The sequence below is a fragment of the Diorhabda sublineata genome, chromosome 4 (assembly GCF_026230105.1).
Source record: "Diorhabda sublineata isolate icDioSubl1.1 chromosome 4, icDioSubl1.1, whole genome shotgun sequence".
Lineage (NCBI taxonomy): Eukaryota > Metazoa > Arthropoda > Insecta > Coleoptera > Chrysomelidae > Diorhabda > Diorhabda sublineata.
Window position 1 is genome coordinate 27,505,624 of NC_079477.1, and position 16,682 is coordinate 27,522,305.

At 31.2% G+C, this 16,682-nt stretch overlaps 1 protein-coding gene across 3 annotated transcripts in view; it reads right to left on the bottom strand.

Moving 5' to 3' along the window:
• LOC130443193 (GATA zinc finger domain-containing protein 14) overlaps positions 1–16,682 on the bottom strand; it is a 200,322-nt gene that overhangs the window by 88,275 nt on the left and 95,365 nt on the right. For all 3 annotated transcript variants that reach the window (XM_056777709.1, XM_056777710.1, XM_056777708.1), the window contains exon 3: positions 522–597. In XM_056777709.1, the coding sequence (XP_056633687.1) occupies positions 522–597 (76 nt within the window). The remainder of the gene's footprint in view (positions 1–521; positions 598–16,682) is intronic.

The window sequence follows — 16,682 nt, forward strand, 5'->3', positions numbered from 1 at the left end:
CTTTGGGTGCTTCAAAATTACACCGAGTTTGAGGACATGTGTTATTACTGCGGTAATAAGAAAAAAGTTAAAAGATCTGAAGGGCAGAAGGTTAAAATTATATTTTGTTAATTAATTCAACTTATTTATCTTTGATTTTTGATGAGAGTTTAATAAAGTCCAATTTTATAAATAATTTCAATGTTTTATTCAATAAAATTCCTACCCAGTAGAGTCTTAAAGTTCCTAGAATCATCTCCCCCGGATTTACCCTATATTTTCCCTTTTTTTGTGTTATAAGTATACTGCCCTTACAACTAAGAAAACTATGGATGCTTTATCCATGACTGAGAGACTGAGAAAAGATCTAACTGTCGACGTTTTTTGTTCAAAACCAACCTTCCATAAATGCTTATTAATAACTTTTTATTTTCTAATTTTGATGATATTTGAAGATATGTTGCATATATTTCGCATTTAAAAAATATCGCCTGGGCAAATTTGCGCTAGTTGAATCTGAAAATATTACTTTCATTACTTACCATGTAAGGCTTTTAGATAGGCCTTTCCAGCGTTAATCATCTGACGCGCTCCTGGATTGAATTTATCCAGAATATTCTGGAACAAAAGACAACAATAATTAAAATATGTACAGTTTACTCGTATAAATTCATCAAAAATTGTATTAGGTGCCATTTGTTTATTTGACGTGATCTACTACAACAATTATTAATAATAGGTATTAATTTCTCGAAAACATCTTATATATTTTAATAGATAGACTGATTAAGCTTTCCAATATAAGTACATAAAAGCATTATAAACAACCCATTTATCCGAATCGAATATCCTTGCACGTAGAGATGGTCACAGGAAGTTTTCGAGAGGATTATCTGTATTGCTAACGGCGGTGATTCGAAAGCAAAACATCTTAATCCGTTCCTGGCTACGTTCTGTAATCAATTTCTTCCTTAGGGGTGAAACTAACTTTGTTGCACCGAGGGATACCAGACTTCACTTTCCAAACTAAAAATAAGGGTCAAAAAACCACTTTCTGATTCGGTATTAGAAAAAGATATATTTTCTCCTATTAAAATTTGGAACGAAGCTACGTGATGTTATGAAGCTATTTATTTTCGTGGAATTCAACTTAAATCATGGAAAATTATTTATTGATTGTATTGAAAAATTTAAGTGTGGAAATTTATTTATTTTAAGATGTTACATAACCTTAAAACATGTAAAAGTCGTAATTCAGTTTAACTCAAGTAAAATTGTTATGTCAAATAATTTATATTGAAGAAGCTTGCGAAGCAGATTAGAAGCACAGCTGGGGTAAATTTTAGTGAATTTTATGTCCTATAACATGGTCAAATTAGATTTCTAAGAGAATTTTTCAAAAATTATATTATGTTTTATTTTTAAATGAATAATTATTAATTGAATCCAATCATATGGAAGCTATACCAAAATCTCACTAAACTCGCTATTCTATAGATAATCAACAGGTCTACACTTATTTTTTTTAGCAGAACTCTGATTTAACGAATATTCATCAATATTTTTCAATATCCTCACTATTATCCTTTTGAATCCTCCCTAATACAGACTCCATCTCCTCGCTTCCCAAAGCCTTTCCTAGAACTCGTTGTTTCTAGAATTCGTTGTTTTTTAGAGATGATATATGACAGTTCCCATATAATAGGATTATGAAAATCAAACATATATAATCCGTTTATTTTAAAACACTATCACTATACACACTACGCACAGATGGCGCTGCAATTGTCAAATCTGTAAGACGTTAATGAAGTACCAACTTTCAAAATACTATGAGTAAAATTTGATGACATTCCTATTAGTCAGAAAGAAGTGACAGTTTTTAAGTGAACCAACTTTTGTTATTTTCAAAACAATGGATTTAAAACAATTACGTATGTTGATTTTTCTTTGCTTATTAATAGAAAAAAATACTGTACATAATGAGCAAAGGCTTCAAAAGCGTTATTCTGACTCTGCTCCAACGAAAAGAATAATTTGCTGAATTAAAACGTGGTCGTACAGACACCGATGATAGTAAAATATCTGGTCGTTTGATTGGATTGGTTACTCCACAAAATATAAACAAGTCCACAAATTGGTTCTATCTAATCGTAAATTGAAATTACGTGAGGTAGCTGAGGCAGCGGGTTTATAATTATGCATTTCACCATGAGCAGGTTTTTTCATTGGGTACCGCGTTTACGCACAGTCGATCAAAAACAACAACTTGTTGAAGATTCAGAGCAATTTTTGGGTATGTTTACACGAAATACATCAGATTTTTTGCGTCGAAATATGACAATAGATGAAACATGGATCCATTACTTCACTCCGGAATCAAAACGATCATCATCTGAGTGGACTGCAGCCGGTGAACCGCGTCCGAAGCGCCCAAAGGTACAACAATCAGCTGGGAAGGTTATGGTACAGTATTTTGAGATGCTCATGGAATATTGTTCATCGACTATCTCCAAAAGAGAGAGACAATCAATAGCGAAAACGCCATACAGTTGTTTGATCGTTGAATGCAAGAATAAAAAAACAGAAGAAATAACCACGGTTTCACCAGGACAATGCTTCGATTCACTAGTCGATGGCAACGATGGTTAAATTGAACGAATTACACTTCGAATTGCTTCCTCATCTACCGCATAGTCCAGATCTGGACCCCTAGTGACTACTGGCTATTCTCTGATCTCACACAAATTGTGTGAGTCTTGCAGTTTCTCTATTTCCATGTTTTTATCTTTTACCAACTCCTCTTTGGCTTGACACTTGTATTATCCTTTTGTATTTTTGGAGTTTACTCCTTAAGAATCGATTTGCATATATAAGGGGCACGGTATGAGAAAATTGTGAGGAGTAAAATCTATCGATGAATGACCTCGTTACGTTTTTGGTGCGCACCCTATGATGCGCAACTTTCTAATTTGTCAGTGTCAACATACTTATATTGCTGTCATTGTGAAGTTTTATTATCATTGTGTTCCGCTAAAGTTAACTGAAAGTATTTCCAAATAACTATGGCAGAAAGAAGTGTAGAAGATATTGCCGGAACATCTAACAAACACGTGGTTGCAAGGTACGTTATAATTCATGTATTATATGTATGAGCATGTGCAATTTGTATTTATTAAATATTTTAATAATTATTGATGTAGTTCATATAAATATATATTTGAAAACAACACATAAAATTAGATAATCAACCCAATATGAATTATCGAGATTATTGACTATTGTAAAAAGTTTAATGTAAAATATTTCGTCGATTAGTTATAATAAATGTATATGAAATGAATAAATTGAATAAATATATATTTATATTATTTTCATTAATTAACAAATTTACCTTTTATACAGTATCAATCTTTTTTAAGTTAAATAAACTCTTTTTGCGTCTGGTTAGACTATCGAACTTAAGGAGTAAACTCCAGTCGTGCGTCGGAGCTGACAAACACAATTTTTTTTTATTTCTGTGTGCACCTGTTTTTATTTTTTTATGTAAAAAGCAAGCACAGCAGTGTAAACATTCAAGTAGTTCGAGTGGTGTCTGTCTGTGAATATTGATTTTGAACTTCTGTAAGCCTTAGTAGATGATTCCATAGGCTTTCTCCAAAGAAATGAGTCCCTATACATTGAAGTTATGAGCGTCTTCAGACGAATTCGGGGCTCATGAGCCACGTCTGCTTGTCGAGTAGGTCTTGCAAGACTGTCAATTCAAATAATATATTCATTCAATATAAATTGCGGATATTCTAACCTCGCTTCCGAGATCATAGCAGATATATTGAGCGAGATTGTATAATTTTTTCATCTTTTTCAAGGTTTTTCTTATTATTCTAATATTTTATGAAATATTTCATCTCATATTTATTTTTTCATGCTTCTGAATGTTCTTGATTTCAGGTCTCTTCTGTTTTAAAATTAGCTTTTAAATAATTTTTGACAGAAAGATAAAAATTGACGTTTCGGCTTTTCTTTAAGTCTTTATCAAAATTATTAAAAAAAAACTAATTTTTAAACAGAAGAGACCTAAAATGAAGAACATTTAGAAACATTAATATATCAAAAGGTCCAAGAAATAAGAATTTAAAGAAATTTATTTCTTCTCGAGTTCATCAGTCATTTTGGGTTTCCAAAAATTTGGAACACTAAATTTTTATTTAATTTTCGAAAAATTGACGATTGAAACAATGTTTTCTGAAAATTAGCTTGAACAGGAAATAATGAATAAAATTTGATATTCACAATTTCTTTTATACAAGCAAAAACGCACAAGATTTTGCGGGCCCTAAGCTGTGCTTGCAAGCTGCGTCTCAAGCTTTAACTCAATTTTTCAGAGAATTCAGAAAACAATGTGATATCAATTTTGGACATTATTTCCTCGGACTATTAAATTTCCTCTTCCATTCCAATTTTAAGAATAACATGAAATCCATAATTATCATTTAGAACAATAGAATTTGTGTTCAGAAACTCAAAGAGAACAAGTTATGTAATGTATAGAACAATAAAAAAATTAGTTCCGTAACAAAAATCGAAACAAATATCCACATAATATTATATAATATATAAATATTTCATACTTTTCAAAACACTTCCCAAATTATAATCTTCGCCATTCATTTGAAATTGCATTGGAGGAATGTCATATAAAAGTCACCTACTTTTTGTTATTATTAAAGCAAACGGACAGAAGTTTGAGAATTCTAAAAAAGATAAAAGATGTCGATATCTTTTGTCGTAAAACATCGATAAAAACTTGGCGTGTCTTTTAACTAAGCAAAGTTTGTAGACAGTATGTAGCCGATGCCTTTTGGGAATGGAAGTCCTATTTACTACGAACGATTGATGAACATTTTCTTAACTCGTTGGGGATGTTCGTGTGCCAATTATGTCCTCAAGACTATATATTTCACAGAGGAAACGTCAACATTTTTGTTGTGTTACTGTCATTCCATTTATCTTTTGAAATAGACTACGATCAATTCACATTTTTTTCCTGGGAATTACACGTTTTTATTAGCTTAGAATGAAACAAGTAGTAGAGTATAATAACTATTAAGTTACGAGTCACATTTTAAGAAACAAAACACATTTCTAGCTATATGTATATTACACTACTATTATTGTCGCATTATTCTTTCATCAGTTGAAGTGTTTAGTACTCTCTTCATATAAATAAATCAATAGGAAGATATTAGAGAATCTTAACGGAACTAAATTCTTTGTGTTATGGAAAAAATATTGAGCTAACAAAGTGTAGTGATATGTGACTTTGCATTTGAAGATACTTAATACAGGTATGTACAAATTTCCTCAATAAATCTATAATACTGACTGAGCGATACCTGACCCAGAAAATTCTAAGTAACCTTAATGTCCAAATAACATAAAATTGAATTAGTCATCTCCAATATATCTGACTTTGGGAAAAACCAAAACCGTTTACCTTCTTCCATACTTACACGAACCTAGGTGAGGCATTCGGAATCATGGAGGCCACAGCATGTGATTTCGCCTTTAAAAATACTTAATACTGATATATACAAATGTCCTCAATAAAACTATAATCCTGACTGAGCGATATCTGACCCAGAAAATTCCAAGTCACCTTCTTAATGTCCAAATAGCATACAATTGAATTAGTCATGCCCAATATTCCCGACTTTTGAAAAAGCAAAAACCTTTTACCTTCTTCCATTCTTACACGAACCCAGGTGAGGCATTTGGAATCGTGAAGAAATTCATTATGTGTCAAGGCCCCCAAGTGATCAGATCTCGAACGCCGAGATAGTTTAACCTTTCGATGTGTATATTTTTGTGTAAATAGTTTTGTTGATATATTATAGTAAGTTAAGTTATCTAACTTTGTTGATTGTGCTACTTCTATGCTACCCTCGATAATAAGACAAGCCCTCATAAGGGGATAGAAGATAAGTCCATATTCGTTGACGCAAATCATCAATAGAATAATTGTTTTTCTCTTAAAAGCTAGTTCGAACATTTTATTACGATATTTATTATGTAATAAACATAATTCCAGAAATTGTTTGAAATGTACCATTTTTCCACAATAATATACTAAATGGTACGAGTTTTTGATAACTGGTACCTGATAATTATTTGGAAACCTACAATCAAATTCCCATAACTGTCTTCTATATGTTCAAATGGGCTTTATATTTTTAGCTTTATAAACCAGAATTTTATTTGGTAATGAACACATGTGATTTTCTATTAATAATCTAGTAAATCTCTTGAAATCTAAGTCAGTGACACTTTTTATTGTTGAGTATATGTATTTTCCATGTCAATCTTTTGCCTGTCCCAGAAATTCATGCTCTCTACTTGTGTTAGCTGGCAGTTATTCAGTGTGACTGGAAGGCAATGGTCTCTCCTCAGTGTAGATGGCTTGGTGATTCGCAAGTCTGAAGTACAATACGCTTACTACGTGGTTTATGGAAGCTCTTTATGGATTCCATCTCTTTTAAAATATTTTTTTTACAAAATTTGTATGGTATTGGTAGTTTATGTTTTCAAATCTTGATTTTACGTCTCTTCTGTTTCAAAATTAGTTTCTTTAATAGTTTTTGAAAGAAAGATAAAATTGACATTTTGACTTTTGTTTAAGTCTTTATCAAAATATGATATTGACATTGATAATTAACGTATTTATATTGATCAATAGATCACCTTCATCATGAATATCAAAATAAGAATAAAATCAATCTAGAACTTTGTTCTAATACGAAAAATTACTTTTTCCCTTGTCCTTACATCTCAAATATATACAAGTAGTCAATTAAATTATTTTTAGTTTTATTAGAATTTCCAAAATAGAGTTATAAATTTTACTTAAATTACTTAGGTCTTTTTTATTATTTATAGCTCTTATGAATGTAAACCATTTTTAAAAATTCTCTTTTTGTGTATTAGATTCCGTTTCAAGAATTTCTTTATCTTTATAATTGAATTTATGTTTTTTTGATATTTCAAGGTTCGTTAATGCAGTATTGATGACCTCTTAGTCTATTTTCTAAATACTGAGATGTTTGCCCTATGTAGATTTTAATTTGGTAAAATATTTGGATAATGTATTATGTCCTTTATGACTTATACTAATATCATATTTATTGAAATAATTCTATAATTTTTGGGAACGTCCTTGTACATATTTTTAGGAAAAATAATGTGTTTTGTTTTTCAATTGATTGTGGTTTCTGTTTATACTTTTCTTGATTATGTTATTTATCAGTTTTTCCGGATAATTATTTTCTTCTAATGCAGTTTCTGCTTTTTGAATAGCTAAGCATCCAAACTAAGGATCTGATAGTTGGATAAATTTATCAGCCAAACTTATTATAACTGATATTTTTTGTGTCATGAGATGAAACAAATTGAAGTTTAAATATCTTGAGGAACAAGTTAGTTTCGTATACCATTCTGTTATTATGTTATTGTTAATTTTATATAATGTAACATTAAGAAAATTGATTCTATTATTTTGCTCGACCTCTATTATGAATTGAAGTTTTTTATGATAAGAATTGAATTTTTTATTTATGTTTTCAATTTGATTCTTCGAAACGGCAGTAATGCAATCATCTACATATCGGAAAAAGAATGTTGGTGTATATGAACTAAATTCTGGCAGTCTTCAGAAGCACTATTAACTCATCTCAATTGCTATTCTTTTTCCTCATAGCTTCTGAAGTTTTCTACTTGTTATGAAATCATATTCTTGTATTTTTTTGGGGTTGATATCTTTTAGATTCGTTTCTTCGATTGTTTATAGGTATACTTATTTGAAAAGAGCCTTTTAGGTTATTATTTATTTTCTCTATGTTATATTTGTTCGTTTCACTTTCAATAGTCTTAAATGTATTTGTTAAATGTTAAATACATTAGGTTTTTCTTTATTATTTATGGCTTATTATCCATCTTGTTTCATCTTTCAATGTAAATTGGATATGAAGATAGGAAACTATCTCCATGAATATAACGAAATCTATTAAAAAAACTTGTGTTTTGTGTGCTGGATTGTAAATTTATAAGTTTCTTTCTTTATTTCTGTGTATAATTCATTTAATTTGTCAATTGGTTAATTTCCATATATTTCATTTATATATTTCAAATCCTGAGACCGGTATAGATCTACGCGATTCAACTATGGGGATAAACCAGCGAAAGCAACACCCAAATAATGCAGAGATTTCAAAATAAAGTGCTAAGGAGCATCGTTCATGCACCCTGGTACTTTAGAAATGACGATTTTCATCGGAACCTGGAGATAGACACTCTAAGGCAGGTATTCGATAAATTTTCAAAGAGTCACGGCTCTTAAAACATGCAATCACACTCCTCGACAAAATCAACTTAGAGATAATACTGAAGAGGACAAAAGTAGTTGAGTTAGAGTGCGGAATTTTACATATTAGTGTAAATTATAATAATTGAAGGAGTTTCTACTGACTGAGACCCTCAGTTTCCAGACATTTATAGTGATTTAAAATAGAATTAAATTGTTCATTGATCGTAATAATGATCAGATCTCAATTATAGGAAAACCTCCCAGGTTTTTTTTAAGAAAAATGTTTATGTTTCAAATTCAAACCTTACTGTTTACTGATCGAATTCGAACATGTGCTTCATTATAAAAATACGGTGACTCGTAAATAATCTGATACGCGTTGGAAGTATTCTAATGAGAGCTCTGTAATCAATCAAGTGTTAAGCGAACGTAAGGAGGTGAACAGTTCGGCAACTGTAAATGATTATTTGTAAACAGGCACTTCTCAATTTTATTCGTGTTTTCAGACAGAAATCATTAATATTTCATGAAAAATGAAACATTGTCAACTGGAACGCAAAATAATGTAAATGAGATATTGTATATCGAAGAATACCATTAAATCATACAGGGTGTATGATCTACGATGTCCAATTAGTTATTATGTTCACTGCTACTATAACAATATTTAACCAAGTTATCGTCTTTAGATACCACTTGTGGGTATTGATGGAGATAACCCAACTAAGTAATATTAATTCAAGTAACGAAAATAACACTTGAAATGATGCTGATTTTAAAGTTATTGTAATGTTAATATTGTCCAGTAACTGTTTACACTAATACTACATCAACACTATAACTCAATTATCGACTTCAGAGACTGAAGGAAGACTGTTTTTGTGTTTGGTATGAATATCGTAAAGGGTTTCCAATTTCCAACTTAATTCACTTATTGATGTCAGTACCAATTATATAAAGGATAATTTATGGAAAATTTCCCCCAATTTTATATTGCACAAAGATAAACTATCTGCATTATCAGCATTTTTCGAATTTCTTCCTCTTATGTTAGATTGAATTTCTTAACGACTGGTTACTATTATCCCGTTCTATCGGATATTTTTTTTTCTTCTAAAGAAAAGGCTCTCCTGCACAAAAAATATCATTTTAATGTGAATTGATCACAAGCTAACTTGTCTTCAATAAAAAATATAAGGAATGCTATGAAAAAGAATGTTTGAAATGTAAATATGTATAAGGTTTTGTCGAGATAATTTTAGGAAAACATTCGTTGAACGCAGTAAAAGTGAAACAAAACAATAAATAACTATCCAACTTGTATTAGTGTGCTCACTAGTTTCACTTTGATTATTAAATAGCACTAAATAGCAAAATACTAGCGCATTAAGATTGGAGGCTCACTAGTACGGTCAAATTAAACTAAAGAATGAAAGTGGAGCTATATAAATTCCCACCAAACTGAAAATCAGTGAAAATTTAAGTTTAGTGAAAAAATTTGTGTCTACATATTCGTTGTGTGATGGTGCCGTGCCAGTGAGACTACGGGTTGGTCGTGCCAGTGAGACTACGGGTTGGTTGAGGTGTCGAAAATATCGCTGCCGTTGAAACGTTCGTAGCAAATGATCCAATTCAATCAATTCCACGGCGTTCTCAAGAGTTGGGCATCGCCAAGACTCAAGAATTGAAGCCGATGGACCCTTCGAAGTGACGTAAGTTCTCCGATTGGGCAAAATCATCTTCAGTAACGAAGCTCATTTCTGGCTCAACGGGTTTGTCAATAAACAAAATATGCGGTACTGGGCGGTTAAAAATCCACATGCGCTTAATGAAAAACCACTTCATCCACAAAAGATAACTGTTTGGTGCGATTTGCATATTTTTTCGTCGACGATAGTGATCGCCACGTTACTGTGAATTGTGATCGTTATCGTGCCATGATAGATCTCAAGGAAGCACCAAGGTATGATTTGATAATTGGAGAGGTCCTAAAACAACTCCCAAAAAAAGCAATACTAAACTTACATATGTTATTAATGCTTCATTCAGATTGAAGTACGTACCTAGGACATGAAAAGTAATGAGTAATGATTTCTAAACCAGGAAATTCACCGAATAAAGTTTCATCGTATAGACCGTTATTATCAAAGTTATAGGAAAATATATTATTAAAAAGAATAAAACCTATCATAGAAGAGATGAACATTATCCCAACACACCAATTTGGCTCCAGAGAAAGTCATTCCACAATAGATCAAGTTCACCGAAAAACGAATATAATCGAAAAAAACTCTTGAAGATAATATGTTTGCTCCACCGTCTTCCTGGATGTAAGGCAGGCATTTGACAGAGTGTGGCATGACGGACTATAAATAAAAAAAAACACACAGAGCGCTTAAAATAAAACATGAAGACGCTTCCTCTGCAGAGAAGCATAGTCGACGCATCTTGGTACTACAGAAACACTGATCTCCACATTCACTTGGATTTAGAAACTGTTATTGAAAAGATTCGCAGGAAGCCACGAACAACGACTTATACTCTAAACGAACGTTGAGGACATCCAGCTCCTGGACAATGTGAACTTGAACAGAAGAGTCAAGAGGACGAAACCTTTCGAGCTAGTTTAGTGTATAGTGTCAGTGCAAAAGCGAAGCATATTTCGGTTAGTGTGCACGATAAAATTAGTGTAAATAATTGTTAGAACCTAAGGATTGCCAAAGAGACAGACTTTATTAAGTTTGCAAGTAGTAGATTAAGTTAGAATTAAATTACTCATCGATCTATTTTGATAAGATCGTAATTGCAATAAAGGGATAACTTTATATAAAAAATATAAATAAGAAATTGAAAAAACATATTTATATAACAATTGTTGTTGGTGAGGATGTATACTTAATTGTATTACTCAATGCTTTTAATGATAAAACTTACCGTTTTGCTGAAAATGGAATAATGGGGAATTTTAATTTTTAATCATATTTTAAACAATTTCACTGACTTTCAGTTGGGTGGGAATTTATATAACTTTATATAACTATAATATCTAAATTGACTGGACTACACATAGAAATCTGAAGTTATTTTACGATTTCTTTTCAAATAAAATTGGAAAGTTTATTTTATGGTATTTCGTAGTGGATGAGAGTATATGATTTATTAATAATTAAAAATCTATGCCCTTAGCTTTCTATATATGATAGATAATAAAATTTCAGAAATATAATATTGGATAATAATATCTAAGATAATTTAGAGCTCTGAAGTTTCCTAAAGTGAGAGTTCTAAAATAAAATCCTGTATCAATGTGTGGCCATAGAAATTATTTTTTTTTCCATATCTATAAATTTAAACCCATATTTTCCAATAGAAAATATTTAAAAAGGAATTGGCAAAAATTATCAAACAATTGATTCACATTGGTTTTTACGAGCTAACATGGTAGACAAATGTCCTTCATATTTATCATCTCTCGTGTCATTGTATCAAAATGTACTGGTGAAAGCGGTCGCAGATACAGTCCAGATGACATAAAGTATTGTATTCTTTTATCGCAGCTCAACATTCGAAATTTTGTAAAGTTTGCATAGTTTACTAATGATTATTTATTCTTGATTCTCATAAATTGGTAACTATTTTAAGCCCCATCCACACATTCTTTGCCTCTTCGTGGCTCGTTCCATAAAAATTGTCGGTTTCTGTCCCGAGAAGCGCGCACGAACACATCAAGACTCCATATTCGCATGCTGAGTCTGAGTGTTTCGTGATGAGTGGAGATGGTGGGGAGTTAATTTGAAAAGAAAGCTATAAAAATAAATTGAAAAAGCACGATGCTTGCGTTGTGCATACGCGTCAAGAGCGCGAACTATACTGTGAGCTCGGCGCAAACCTGCGGGTGTGGATCGGCCATTAGAGAAATTCAAGTTTTTCATTCACCGGTGCTCTTAGCATATGAGAAAATGCGAAGTTTGGTATAAAATGGTTAATAACTGTAACTTTTATTTTTGATATCATTTAAATTCAGTTTTTCCATGCTATGTAGTTTCTATTTCCTACCTATTTAGATTTTTAATCATTTATTATTTCTATTGGTGTAAGTTACTTCTGTTGTGCACATTTTAGAGCATTAGATTCGAAATACGAACAGTTTACTCCACTATTTGCGGTTTACGGCCTTCAGAGACATTTGTGGGTTTGTAGATAGCAAGTTAAAATGAAATATCTTTCCAAGCATATCTTATGTTATTTATTTTTAGAGAGACAATGAAAATATGAATAGGTCAAGGGAAATCCAATATTGGCTCTAGAATCTTCAGCTGAAGAGAAAATTATGTCTTATTTGAAAAAAAAAATCGGCCCATCATGGATTGTTTCTCTATTGGCTTGTAATTTCCAAATAAAGATCGCCGTTCAAATCTCACTTATATAGGAGGAGATTGACTGTCTACAGGATCTTACTAGAAATACCATAAAGTGACCGCTGATATTTTTTAGGAATATTTCAGTCAAATGATGGTTTATACCGACCAATTCTAAAGTAAATATGGACAATGCCACTATCATAATCATGTTTCTACGATATCAACTCCATAATGGAAAAAACGTTCACAATCAGTTTCAGTCTCACTTTTTTTAAAAAATTACTAAATTCTACAAAACTGATGCAGTCCGAAAATTATGGGAAATAATATCCAAACCCATCAATCACACAATACACAATACCACCACATATTACATTAAGAGCTTTACCATTCACAATTAAATGAACCGTTACATAGTCGCAGAAGAGGAATTAATTGAAAAAAAAATGATCCATTGCAATTACGTAATCGATTTTTACCTCTTTAGGTATATAATGATATAATAATTCCATAAATATGATTTTAGTACAATTCTTCAGTAATATGGGATAATTTCATGTCATTTTTCATTTTGCAAGTAGGTCGCATTTGGGGTAATTAGCGATAGGAATTGTTTTATAATATTATTAATGTTATTGTCTTGTATTGATTGTTGAAATTTTTAGCAGTCAGCTATTTGATGTTTTGCAATGAGTTGTGTCTTGCGTAGTTTACATTGTGAGGATTAACTTTTGGTATTTAATTAACTTTGGGCGAGATTAGTGTAGCCTATGGCCTTTGGAGTGATCATCCACTGATTGATTGCGACCAGTGTTTCACTTCTGGTTTCACATCGCGTAGGTACTATTTCGATGTTTGCCACTCGTTTTGCCACAGCTTTTAAATTTAAGTAGTGTTCATATACACTTGATTTGTGTTGTATCTAAATTACTATTTTTAATAATTTCTTATTTATTAGACCTTTTGATGAATTAATACATCTAAATGTTCTTGATTTTAGGTCGCTTGTAAAATTATAATCATTATTACTCTATACGCCTCACACATTTTTACCGATCAAAAACATCGGCACTCAATATCAAAATTACGTTTTATCTAAGTTTATTTTCCAAATCATACAAATATCTATTACCGAATCAACTACTCTAATAAGAAAATTACAAACAATTAATATAAGTGAAGTAATTTCTATCGATATTTCAAAAAAATTGAGGAAAAATGTCGAGAAAGAACTTACTTTTTAAAAAATACAAAGAGAAAAATATTAAGAAAATTGATAAACTAATATTGAAACAACAACTTATTGCTAAAAATACAAATGAAATAAAATCAAAATGGATCGAAAATTTAACTGATACTGTCATACTAGATGAAGTGAAAGATGTTTTATCTTTAGGTCTCAATTTGGCACAAAATATTTTCAGTGGCAAATATCTCAACAGAGCAATATCAAACCCCAAAATATAATTAAAACCAAAGAATTTAAAAATCAAAACAGAGATCTGAAAATTTGAAATCAGAAGATGATAATGATAAAATAATGAAATATTAAGCGATGATATAACTTATAAAAAAATTAAACTCTACGAATTCTTATCAAAAACAAAATAATGATCTAATTCGATCTTGGTGAGAACAACTTTTTATTTCGCCATCAGATGCAAAAAAATTGAAAATATTTATGTTCTTTATGAGTCAAGTAGTGTTTATTTGCATTCGCTTTTTTTAAAGTACTTAAAACTGTATTGCACAACAAACCCATTATTTTATCTTTCTCAGCAGCACCTAATTTTCTTCTCTTACTATTTGACATGATCCATGAAAAACGAATTTCAAATAATATCTTTAACAAAGTATATACTTTCTAGAAATACAATAAAACCGTGTAACTGTTATAAGCACGCACTGTTAACTACAGTTTGCTGAAAATCGCAACAGGGAAGGGTTGAGAGATGCGAGTCAGAGAAGCCAAAGCAAGGTGACACCCAAATGGGAGATCTTAAACCGAGTTTTGATCACTTCTTAGACAAGGTAGTTGGCGCTGCTAGCACTAATTTAAATTTTTTTTGCAAAGACAATCAGCTGACTAATGAATTGCTCTGTGTAATCGATGATGCAACCAATGAATATCAATGTAAACATATCGTCTGCTAGCATGTGGCTGCTCTGTATGACAAATTTTATAAATAGTATTTTGTAATTTTAATTTATTTTCAAATAAATATTACATAGAATATTATTCGTTTCTTTTATATATGTAAATTACATAAACATTGTGGAATTTCCAGTAAAGTGAAAAATTATTTATTTGGATATACAACCAACATTTCGGCACATTTCGGCAATACTCTGAAAAAAGCATAATTGATTACTGAAATTCTGAAATCTCCGAATAAATAATTTATCACTTACCTGAAAGTTGTACAATTTCTTAATTCCCAATATTCCTTCTAAATAAAAAAAGAAAAAAGAAAGAAAAAAGAAAAAACACACACACATAAGCCGGCTTTTTTTTTCGTTTAGTTCATTCTTTTTGCAACTTGGGGGCGCCAAAAACTGTTTAAAAAATTAACATCGAGTGACCAAGTCTGAAACGGATGGTCTGTGGGCCAGAGCCTCACTCATGCGTGCTAGGATCCGTTTCAGACTAGTATTCTGACTGTCTTTGGCGTTGATGTGCAATAGTTGTTTGAAACGAACTCTACCATTTTGTACTAGGTGGTAAAGGGCCGCACAAGAACCTCGCGGAGACCGTAGGTTCCCCACCTATGCCCTATACTATGAAATATCCATATTACAAAAAAAACAATGATTCATGTGTCTGTCCTAGTCCATTTCAGATTTCTTCTTGTGTTGTTGCATCCTTCGTGATGATAAATGTTAGATATTTTAATTTAACTACCTTTTTGAATTCAAAGTTTTATCTAATTGGTTATATATAATGCTACATATTATATATATGGCGCTTTAAACTACTGGGTGATCAATATAAGGAGTGAAAGAAAATATCACCGTGTTAAAAATGGATTATTAGCGTAGAAGCTGCGGATTGACGAGACTACGTAGACGGATTAACACGAGTAAGAGTGCTATTGAATGTCAATGTAGCTAAGAGGAAGAGAGAATTAGCGGAAGTCGACTGGGAGAACAGAAATAGATGGAGAAAAGCCAATATATATTTCTTATATTAAACTAATTTCCTGTTTTCCCTTCAGTGAGGTATAGAAATATTGGTTACCGTTAGGGTTTGCTCATTTACATTTTAAGATGTATTGTGCTCCAGGTCTTTGGTGTTTTCTATATGTGTTTTCTATTTAACTAGTGATCATCTTGTTTTGTTTCATTTTTATCGATAGCGTTTTACCTGAAAAGTGTTTTCTATTAATTCGAACTGACGCGCTTAACGGAGAAACAAATTTATATGTTTCATAAAGAAGAAAAAAAAGCCGTATCGATCGGCAATGGTGCGTTAAATGGGCACAAAATCGCAAAAGATCGTCGAATGGCGGAAGCGGCTAGGAGAAAGTTTCTCAGAGGCCAATGCACTGCTCCTAGTAAAGATGAATAATTACATTCCAATGACTAAATTTATTTAATGTTGTGGATTGCATTACGTTGTTGCTTAATTTATAGACTAGAACGGACAATTAGAACAAAACTTTACAAACAGATTTCTAATGAAATATATAAAACAAAATTGGTTTTTTTTTGTATTTGAATCCAAAGAAAATTAGTTCATACCAAACATACGAATATTGTGGAACAAATTTAATACTCAATTGTTTTTGTATAGTACATTAGCTGAGTTTATTTTAACATTATATGGTTTTTCTATTGAAAACTATAATTTTGTCATTACTCGTTGATTTTTAAGAAACATCTTTTTTCACGCACATAACTCAATTCAAAATAAAACATTCAAAACAAATTGGTCGTTCGATACTTTCGTCTAGTAAGTAAGAAAATGGACGAATTTAAACAAT